Consider the following 11,548-nt stretch of genomic DNA (forward strand, 5'->3'; position numbering starts at 1 on the left):
ATAACAAACAGCACCTCGGGGACCAGAGGGAAAAGCCTGAGTGTGCAAAGTCAGCTGGAGTGAGCATAAGAAAAGCAAGCTGCGAGGCCAAGCCAGGCGACGGCTTAATGTTTATACACTGGAGGAAGTAATTATGGAGCACAGTTTGAAAGTTGATGAACAATGTGCTCCGTGAGATTAGGAGTAAGGGAAGAGGGGGGCAGAGAGTTGGAATGAGAGAGAGAGAAGCAGACGGAGGTGATCTGTCATGCTTCTCCTCCCTGTAAATCAGACGTCCATATTTAGTTGGAGAGAGGGAAGGCCTAGCGCTAATGTAAACAAAGCCTGGGGCAGAGAGGCAGGGAGAGTACATCAATGCTAATGTTTGACTTTCTTGTCCGGCACGGCAGTCAACGTGGTCCCTAGGAAGAGACAAGAAAGAGAACTGATAGGTTTCAAATAAAGATAAAAAAAAAAAAGTCTGGTAGAGAGGTCGTAGTGTTGGCTTTTTGGTGCTCTTTTTGGATTTCGAAAGAAGCGTACTTGAGTGTTTTAACAAGAGAGTTTTGGAGTAATAACGAGGGGGGGCCCAGGTTTAGTTCAAATATGAGGAAGCCAGGATTGGAGCAGAGGCACTAACTAAGTTCCTGGACTTGGAAAAGGCAAGAGAGACAGCTACAGAAACTGACATGTCATGGGAAAGCCCTGTAAAGTTTATTTGAGGAACCCGAGAAAAGGAGATCAGAGATTGTTCCTTGGACCAAAGTGAGCTAACGAGCAAAGGGACTAACTACCCTAACTACCTGACCACTGAGCGTCCTCTGTCCACCATGAGCGAGCTGTGCTCTGAGAGCTCCGAGGAGGAGCAGGCTGAAGCTGAGGAGAGGCCACAGGGCCGAAGGGTGACCCGGCTGCCCGTCATTCAGCTCATGTCTCGGTCTAAAGCGGGCTCCCCGGGAGGATCCCCGAAGCTCTCACCCAAAGATTCTCCACGTGGGTCCCCTCGAAACTCCCCGCTGCTGTTCCGGAGGCTGCTGATGAACCGCAGCATCAACCTCCAGAGGCGCCGCTTCACTGTGGCCCACACGCCCAGGTAGAGTCCTTAACTCTGAGGCCAAGATGGCAAAGGTGACAAGCGCTTCGTGAGCTGCAAAACCACAGCAGAAATACTCAATTCATAACCCAATATGCAATGACAGACTTGCACTGTGACCTGAGGGTTTTATAAGCACTGAAGCCATTATTTAAAAACTTACAATAGTTTCTCTTTTTGTTCTTTACCTATAGCCTAATTGCTGCTTAATTTTTCAGTCAATGTGTGTAGTAGTAGTAATGGGTCTTGTCACATGGCGGAGGGTTACTCTACTCAGCTGCAGATATTTGCTGTCTTTTGTAAAATGTAGCACCGGAAGTAGTTTTGCTTATTTAATTAAGTTCATGTATTTGCATCGCTATTTTTGGGTGGTATCTTCATGGTTGAATGCACTTATTGTAAGTCGCTTTGGATAAAAGCGTCATCTTAATGAATGTTATTTGGCTTATTGTTGTTGTGCAGGCAGCAGCCTTTCACACCTCAAAAAAACGGTTGCCCTTCAGCTTAGCTTGTGAAATTGATCCTGACCACGAGATGCTCATGTACTGCTGCGTTTCAGTTAAACACCCTGTCCTCTACCCGAAAAACAAAATCAGCCGCTGTTGCAGGGAAATTCGGCAAAATGAAGTTCTCATAATGTGAGGATTGTAAAGGTGCGGTTCCATCCTCTATAAATAGACTAGGCTGATATTTACTGAGATGCAGCGTGGTCGCTGTCGATACTTGATTTTTCGCTTCCTTAATGCTCTGTATGCTTGGTTTGTTTATGGCTGAAAAACACATTTGAGCCACAAGAAACTCCTAGAGGATTTTGTTGGAACAGCAAAGGTCAATAGTAAGAGTTGGAGTTCAAAAAGCTCGGTTTTAGTGCTTCATTTCCTACAGGTGGATGTGGTTTTTTTCCAGAGCTTTTGTTTCCCTACTGAGCGGCATCATCTCAGTAAACACCCAGCTCAACCACATCCCTGCTGTCACCGGTTCAGCCGTTTGTTGTTCCACTTCTCTGTCAAGCAAGTACTTTAATCTGTCAGCGACAAAACTTTTTTTTTTTTAATGAAGCACACCTACAGCTTGTGACAGGATATTTCCTGCTTAGCTAAAACATGTTCCATTTAGTCTCCATTTCCTTCGATACCTTTAAAATCCGTTACAGTGGCCATAGCTCTTGTTTGTATAGAGTGTTTACAGCTGCCCTGCCGTCGGCCAGCTCTGCCCTGGTGCCTGTGGATGGCTTTAGTTTTATGAGCCCTTATTGCATCAGACCTGACCCATGATTCCAATGCAAATTAAACATTTACTTGGCTAACGATGTCAAGGCAAGAGTTGTACGACCAGTTAAACTATACTTGACCTTAGAGAGGAAGAATAAACAGAGCCTTACGCATATGTGGGGATGAATATGCAAACATGCAGATATTTGTTCTTTTTTTTTTTTTTGCTTCAAGGGGACAGTGTATTTCCTCGTTTGTGTGTAGGTTTCTTCACAATAAGAGCCTGTTGTGGGAAATTGGAATTCACTTTTTTTTTTTTTTTCGCACATGCCTCCTAGGTCTTTGTAAATGCTTGCTCCTCAGCATATACACAGGCTGGGCTGTCTTCAACTTGTTGCAGTGATGTTAGATCACATCCACCTCAGTGAATTACAATTAAAAGCATGGAAGAAACTCTAGCCGGTGCTGTAAAGCCCTGTCTTATTTCTATTGGCAAGAAATGCATATTAAACGTTCCTGAAGAAGCCTACTCAGGAAGTGTTTACAAGTCCATTCACCTTCATGAACATGTAGTCTGGAGTGTAATTTCCCCCACTAGCGTTTAATGGTCTCCTAATAGGAGATTTGGGACACATTTCTTTTCCAAAGTTTACTGTAACGCTCAAAAACGGTTTCATTAATTTCGGTGTGTCTGTTGAAAATCTAAATATTAGAGGGCAAGAGTCCAGTCAAGTGGATTTCAAGGCTCAATCTGGAAAGTCAGATGCCTGCAGATATTCAACATGTCAGAGTTTTTATGTTGTACAGCCCCCGAGGTCAGGCCACTGGAAGTGTCCCTCTGCAGGGTATGTGCAATGTCCCATAATGTCTGAGCTGAAGTAAATGCATGGACATGAGTTATTGCAGGATGGCTGGCAAGGAGGAGGAATTAAACAAACTGGGGGTCCAGCGGAAAATAAATGTCGCAGGCAGCCCAAATATAGAACATACCTGCAAAGTTATTTTCACTTACTGTCTTAGTTGATTAAGCCTCTTTTTCCACTCCAGAGACACCACGTCAAATTTATATATTTTTTTGCAAAAGAAACGTTGGTGACGGACAGTTTTGTTTCATTATGTCTTTCATTGATACATTTTGAAAATGTTCTAAAAGAATAGAAGAACTTAAACAAACACAATAATCATCCCTTTATTTGATGGACAATCTGTAGTCGATTAGGAGTATTGTTTTCTAAGGTGGATACAGCAGAGGTAATATTAGCAACTAAACTGCAACACATATCACCATATATGACAACACAATAGTAAAACAATAGAAAGAAAGTAGAAAAAAAAACATGGATTTGTGTGATATAATCTAAAATAATTTACGTGTGAGAAAAGGACCGTGGAAGACTTTCTGCAACCAGTGATATGTTTAGTCCTTGTTTAGATAATACTAATATTATCTAAAATATAATCTTTAGAAAATCATGTGGTGTCCAGGTATAAATCAGTGACATTTCTTCATGCAGCCTTTTAAGGTTTTTAAAGTGATAATCTCAAACTATACTATATTTTTATTTATTTAAAGGTCCAATATGTAATACTCACAGCTAGTGTTTAAAATAGTTACTGCAGTACAAATTCAAAATACTGGAGAGAGTCGTCTCCCCCGCCCCCCCTCCTCCCCAGACTCGAAGTTCACGCTGGTTACCAGGCTGAGACCGCAGCATCCTCAACAATGTTGCTAGACGCTAGTCTCACATAGCCAGACATTACTCCACAGCACAGCGGAGTAGCTAACGTTACATGCTGGCTATATTGACAATCATAAAAGCCTGTGCTCACGCGGAGCTCTTTACCCAACTGACAGACACACTTTTTTGGCTTAGAATTACGGTAGGAACCGCTAAAAACACAACAACCTCGCTGTCCTCTCCACCCGACAGACAGACACACTTCATCGGCTTAGAATTACAGTAGGAACCGTTAAACATACCACTACCCTACCTTGCCGTCCTCTTCACCCGACCGAACACACTTTATTGGCTTAGAATTACGGCAACAATCGCTAAACACAGTGCAAACTCACGGTTCTCTCTTTCCGATTTACAGCCTCCCTCTCGTGGCTTAAAATACCTCACCGTTGTCGGCTACGGCCGCTGAACAGGCTACACGTTGTAGACAGCCGTGGCCCGCTTGCCTGGTCCTCCGGTAACGTTAGCAGTTAGCAGGGTTAGCATGGCGGCGTTAGCCAGGACCAGTCGGGTTCACTTTACTGGCTGTCTCAATTGCCCGTCCCTTGTAGCCGTGATAAATTAGCCTGAAGCTAATGCTTACCTGTTCAGGAGAAAATGAGCCAACTCGGCATCCTTTTGGGCTCTAAATACATCTCCAATATTTTTTTTATAGATTATTTTTTGGGCATTTTTAGGCCTTTATCTGAAGACGTGAAAGGGGAGAGAGAGAGGGCGGAATGACATGCAGCGAAGGGCCGCAGGTCAGAGTCAAACCTGGGCCCGCTGCGTCGAGGAGTAAACCTCTATATATGGGCGCCCGCTCTACCAACTGAGCTATCCGGGCGCCCACATTTCCAATATTTACCCGGGGTTTGTTACGTCTCTGGTCACGCAACTGTTAGAAACATTACGTTTTTTTAGGTCGGGTAGAATTTATCTCTGTTGATCGGGTTTGTTTGTTTGCTGCTTTCATGGCTGTACTACCGTTACAGCTGTAGCGCGCTGGGTTTACGTTTTTTACAGGTATATCTGGCAACCCGGCCTGGCTGTCAAACTGGGCCGTTGATAACAACACGCAGGCCAAAACACAAACGGAAATTCCGTCACGGAACGGAAATTTCAAAAGGAGAAAATACTGGCATTAGCATTGTTGTCAGAAAAAGCATTAGCATTGACCGTAATATCTGATGACGCATTGGGGTCATTTTTGGATTTATTACAGTAAATATATTACATATTGGACCTTTACATTTAAATGTATTCATTTTATAGTAGTTTGGGATTATTTAAATAAAAAAATGTCAAAATGAGCCTGAAGAAATAACCTCAGATCAGCACTCCCTCTCTCACTCAGATCAAATTGTACAGTTCTAGTAGTAGAACAAAAAAACGGGTTATGTTCAAGACACATTCTCTGGATGAAACATTGCATTTCCTGTTCTTTCCCACTAGAGGCTGCTATGTTGTGAAATGAAGGCATAGAGCATCAGAGGGATGTGTTTCTGTAATGAGTCAGAGTAGAGGAAAGAGATATTATTCAAAGGCTGGTGTGTGACTGGGTAGGGACTGTACATTTAGGAGGTTTTAAAAAGATGGTGTAAAAAAACGTGTTGTTTGAATAGCAGTTATTGTTATTGTTAGTTATTATAGTTATTGTTAGCAGCTTTTTTTTCTCAACATGATGCTGGCTGATGGTGAATAATAGAGACAACGGGCTAAATCTGCACAGTAGCAAAATTAAATATGCAGATACATTTTTTCAAGAACATCAGTTACATTCATGTTTGTATTTTACCCCAAAGTAGTTAATTAATCTGTATCATGCCAATCATTTGGCCCATCCCGCATGGCATTACAAGACACCGCTATTTATCAAACATTTAAATATATAATGTCCGGTAACACATATACGGCCCCAAAAGAACAGAAAACATTAGTTACAACATATACACACACATATACAATATACTTTCAAGTACCTATGCACTAAGCACTTTGAGGCCCAGCTTCAGAATAGAGACTTTAACTTGATGGTTATCATGGACCAGGCCAGGAATTATGGACAGGGGGACAACATTTTCTAAATTAAGCCTCTTATCACCACCCACCCTCCACTCTAACCCACCAACTCGGGCAATTTCAAATAAGCTCCTGGACATTAGCCTCGTAGTGACAGAGATGGAGTCTCTAACAACCATTTCCAAACCCAGTGTTATCGACCCATCTAGGCCATGCTCTGTATACTCAAAGGTCAAGTCACTTATTGAAAAAAAAAAAAAATCACATAAGGCAAGGTAAATTTATATATATAGCACATTTCATACCCAAAGTGATGTACAGATTACACAGGTGTAGTGCGGGAAACAGGTATGTGTCCAGAACAAACCAGGATGAGAGGCCAGTTACAAAATATAAATTGAGTTTATTCACAAAGTCCGCATGAATTAAAAACACTAATAGGAAAAGGCCAACAGCGCCAGCGTGGAGCTACACAGTAGCGACTTTAGGGGGAAAGTGCAATGGCACCAACACAATCACTTTACAATAATACAATAATTTAGAGGCTATTAATATGTTTTAGGACCCAATACAAACAATAAAAGAGCAATGAGTTCCAATAGAAGAAAATACCACTGCACACTTTAAAACCCACACATTCATTGTTCACTACATGCAGGGAATAATAGAAGACTTAACACCTCAATCCACACAAGCAGGCAATAAGGGGTCTCTAAAGCTATGTCTGAGCCTATAACCAACTCTAGAACAGCGATATAGAACAAACCCAACTAAGAAAGAAAATAAATTATATAAATAAATGCCCGTTACTCTAAATTAATGTGGGAAAAAACAATGACAGTCAATATTGCACTCGAAGACAGTCCTATAAAAAAATCAAGACAATATTACTTTTAGCATATACTTTTCAGCATATTCTAGGACACAATGTATTTCATAGAATGGTCAGACAGTATGCCGTACCTTTAAGTCATTGAGGTTTCATTCAGACCAGCAGCATGTTTTAATGTCGTGATGGCCGATACTAAAAAGGAAAAACAAAGACAATACACTGAACATCTCGTAAGTACATTCTGCTATATTTGATACATTTCACGGTTCGTAGCTTACAATCATTATCTCCGCTCCAAGTTTGAGCTTATCGAAACAGCTGACTGGAATTGTTTTACATCGCGCCTATACGGCAACCTGTCTTCCGTCACTGCAGTCTTCTGCACTCTATGAAAACAAATGCATTTCCTAATTGAACAACTTTCCTTACACACCCTCATGTTACATGCTGTAGATGTTTAAATGAACACGGCACCTACCGCAAGGCAAAATGTTTGGCCTTCACACATGTACACCCCGATGCACTTCCTGATTCTGCGGACCGATAGATAAATAGAGAGGGGGGGAGCGCAAATTACCGGTGTCCCTAAATAACCTTCGCCCTTCACGGGGCCATGACGTCGCACCAATTACACAGGTAAAAGCAGAAGAAACAAACGATAAATAAGGTAGGTATTTAGCTTGAATTTGAAAGCATTGTCTCAAGTCTTAGCTCTTCTGCCAATTTGTTGCATATGTGAGCAGCACAGAAGTTAAAGGCAGCTTCGGCCTGGTTAGATTTGACACTGGGAACAGCCAGACCTGAGAGGTCTGAGAGGTTCGTATTGGAGAAACAAACACATTTTAAATTTGATTCTGTGAGAAACTGGTAGCATATGTAGTGATCTGAGAACTGAAGTTTTATGCTGAGCCTTTTTTGGTCCCCTGGCAGCATCATTCTGGATCAGCTGAAGCTGTCTGATTGATTTCGTTAGACAGACCTTTGAACAGTCCATTGCAGTAGTACAGCGTGTTAGAGATAAAAAGCACATACATGTTTCTCTAGATCATGTTTTGCCATTGAGTTCCTAATCCTTGCAATATTTTTAAGGTGGTAGAAGGAAAGATTTTGTTAGTGATTTAATGTGACTACTGAAATGTAGGTCTGAATCCAGGATAACACAGAGATTTCTAGCTCAATTTTTTACTCTTTAAGGACAGATTATAAAGGTGAGCACAGACACAGTCTTTCTTCATTGGCCCCAAAACCAATAAATTCAGTTTTGTCCTCATTTAAGTGGAGAACGTTTTGAAACATCCATCTACTAGGGTAATTTGTTTGATGCAGGTAGTCTATTGAACTGTATTTGTTTGGTGACACAGCTATATACATTAATGTCATCTGCGTACATGTGATATTAAACCCTGATAATATCAGGAAACAGGAGAATGTAAAGATTAAATAGCAGAGGTCTGAAAATCGAAATGCAGTTATATTCCTTCATTTACCTTAAAACAAAACAAGGAGAGGAAAAAGGCCCTCCAATGAATAATTTGAGAAAAGTCAAATCAAACAATTACTGAAGAAATGACTGCAAGGCAATACATCATAAGATCAAATCACAAGTGACCAAATACATTTACTCTTCATTCATTTCTTGTTCTCTCTGGTCTTTTCTTTTCTGAGCCCTTGATTTGTAGTGAGGCACTTTGGCTTAGCTGGTCAGGCTGCAGTTCACCTTACATCTTTACATTGGCAGCCATCTGTTATTGTGAACATTGTGTCAGATGACAAGTTGAAATGTGTTTTAATGATAACAATACATTTATTTATCATGTAAATACATTTAACTTGAATTGTCGGTGAAATACATAAGTCAGTAAGTAAATTGTTGTACTCCGAATTAAGGGTCAACCTTACCCCTATTTTCCACCTAGCACGTCTACCCTGCGTTCTGGTTGCGTTGCGACCCCCACAAGCAATCGACGGCATTCAAGTCAATGCTTGATAAACCACCAGCTGAAGCGCGGCGCGTCCCAGAAGCGTGAAGCGGCTCTCCGCTCTGCTAAAGATATGCGCCAGGTCTATTTTCACGCGAGCCGTTCGGACAGCCAGGCAGGAAGGGAAACAGCGAGACTATCCAGTCAATTTACCAAACTGTACGGAAGTACGTAGGAGGGCGGAGCCAGGCTAGGCCCGTCTGGGTCTTGGGCCGGTGTCATCTGTACCCTTTGACCTCCCTGATGGCCGGTCTGTCATGGACAGTAATAAACCTCAGATGTGTTGTAATGGACACTTCCTGTCTTCTTCCTCCCTCTCATGCCCTTCCATTCTAATCATGTGTTGTCTTTAGTATTTTCACAGTCACCAATTTGACGACACCAAATCTTTGTTTAACAGTAAAAAAGGATATTGTGCGAATCAGATGGATTATATCGTGGCATGAGAGGAGAAGTCAATATTAAAAAGGAAAATTGAATTACACACAATATTGAAGTATTGATTGACCGGTGAACTACTGTTACTGCTGGCATGGAGGCAGGCTGGTGACACGAAAACTGTACACACTCTCATAGAAAAAAAAACTTGTACTTGTAAGACTGTAATATAGCACTTTTTCTTCTTTCTTTCTTTTCCTCTTTTCCGCTTTCACCTCAGCTCTACTCATCCCACTCTAACCCCAGTGCTGTTCAAACTTGTCCACTTTTTCTGTACTTTCTCTTCTTGTAATTTGCTCTCGCTCTGCCTTTCTCTCTCTCTTTTGCTCTCTCTCTCTCCTCTCTCTCTCTCAACCGCCCAGCACCCCACCCCTTCTTTCTCCCTCCACCATATCCCTCTCTCTCTCTCTCTCTCTCTCTCTCTCTCTGTCTCTCTCACTCACTCTCTCTCTCAGGGGAGATAGAGTTGTTGTTGTTTGTTGTTTTAAGCCAGAATTTGGTCCCACCACTCTCAAGAGAGAAGAGAGAAGAGATACCAGAAGTCAGTTATAGCCCACTGACAGGGACTACATGGGACGGCCCACTCCAGAGAGCATCTGATGGGATTATAACACTCTTTCCAGCTCACTTTTTTCCCCCCACTAAGAATAACTCTGCTCAGTCTGTTTGGTGGTGCAGCATCACAGAGGCAACCCAATGTTCTGATGGACATCTTTGTCTCAAGTTTGTTGGACCTGATTTTTAGAGACAGAAAAATACCTTTGGGCCATTGCTGAGGAATTTTCTTTGCCTGCTCATTTGGAAGAACTCAAGCTTTCTGTTTCCCATTTAGGAGTACGTGGAGAGAGAAAAAACACACGAGAGAAGCGTTTGTCTTGGCAAGTCTGTGGTGGACTGAAAGGAGAACGAATAAGGAAGTTGTCCCAGATGAGCACTGACAGCCGATACCACACTCATTTCCACCTAAATTTGTTTCAGCCCCATATTTTCACTGTCAGTGAGATGATCGGCTAACAGTCAAGACTTGTTGCCTTTTTAGGCTCTTCACACACGCACACACACACACACACACGACACACACACAACACATATACACACACACGCTGAGCTGAACCTTATTGAATCTTCCTTTTCCACTAAAACACATGGACATATCCTTAACACCGGGACCAAAAGCTGAACCGCAAATTGAATTTCCAGTTTGATGCACTTTGATCCATTGATGCTGCACTGAGCTGGAAATAGCTTCTAGCTAACAACCTTTATCTTATAAATACAGAGAATACCCAGCAGCCCTGTATTCCTTTCGACTTTGCTCGTACCAGGTGCAGCTGATGAGACTCTTGTGATTTGCATATTGGTGTTGTTTTACATTTGTCATTCTTGGACCTTCCTGCATTACCCTTTCAGAGGGACCTGTCACATATAACTTGTGGCCACAGACAACATAAAGGAATGTGAACAGCTCTCCTTTCCGATTCATGACAGCATGGGGGTTTTGGTCGCGCCACAGAAGTTCACTTTGTTTATCCCTCGCCTCCCAAACCTGCTATTTTGATGTCCCTCTGAACCCGTCCTAACTCTTTTCAAACCGCCAATAAAATGATGAACAAAGACTCCCGCTTTTCAAGGAAGATGCACGGCAACTTCTCCACCCGCAGGCACTCGTGCATTGGGTATGTATACGGTTGTGTGTTGAGAGCTTTGTGATTGTGATAACAGTCGCTGACGTGCGGCGATAGCAACATAATACATGTGTTTGCAGATATTCAGGAGGTATGGGAAGCTGTTTTCACTTGTTTCTTTATCTAGCAAGTAGCAAGTAGCTGTTATTGCCTTTGATAGCAGTGTTTCCTCTATGTTGATTTTGTAGTGGCGGCCCACCATGGCAAAATTTCTGCCACCACGGTATCAGAAATAGGGCTGTACAAAAAAGGTAGTTGCGGTTGCCTTTTAAATTATCCTGCCGACATAATGCACCGTTGGCTGCCACTCACATTGCAATTTAACAACAAGTAGAACTATTCAGAGGTCATTGGGCTGGGTTTAAACTGGACGGGCCCAATGTTGTTGTTCGGACAGACTTGCCGCCACTGCTAAAAAAAAAATCCTAAAAGGAAACACTGTGTGTGATAGTACGTGAAATATAATCAGCTGATGAAAGAATTGTTTGACACTGCCGCTGCGTTGCTGTGTTAACGGTCGTATTCCATTGTGTCGGTGTTGTGTACTCTTGATGTTTCAGGCCCCAGTCTGAGTGTACCATATAGATGGAA

At 42.2% G+C, this 11,548-nt stretch overlaps 1 protein-coding gene across 5 annotated transcripts in view; it reads left to right on the forward strand.

The window, feature by feature from the left end:
* Positions 1–11,548, forward strand: part of pde4ca (phosphodiesterase 4C, cAMP-specific a) — a 67,345-nt gene that overhangs the window by 11,689 nt on the left and 44,108 nt on the right. For 2 of the 5 annotated variants that reach the window (XM_039815065.1, XM_039815067.1), the window contains exon 1: positions 462–1,072. The exons of 2 other annotated variants lie outside the window; for them this stretch is intronic. In XM_039815065.1, coding sequence (XP_039670999.1) covers positions 810–1,072 — 263 coding nt within the window. In that variant the 5' untranslated portion in view covers positions 462–809. Of the gene's footprint in view, positions 1–461; positions 1,073–9,716; positions 10,949–11,548 lie in introns of those variants that run through there. One more of the 5 variants, XM_039815070.1, reaches the window with a different exon arrangement.

The sequence above is a fragment of the Perca fluviatilis genome, chromosome 11, assembly GCF_010015445.1.
Source record: "Perca fluviatilis chromosome 11, GENO_Pfluv_1.0, whole genome shotgun sequence".
Classification (NCBI taxonomy): domain Eukaryota; kingdom Metazoa; phylum Chordata; class Actinopteri; order Perciformes; family Percidae; genus Perca; species Perca fluviatilis.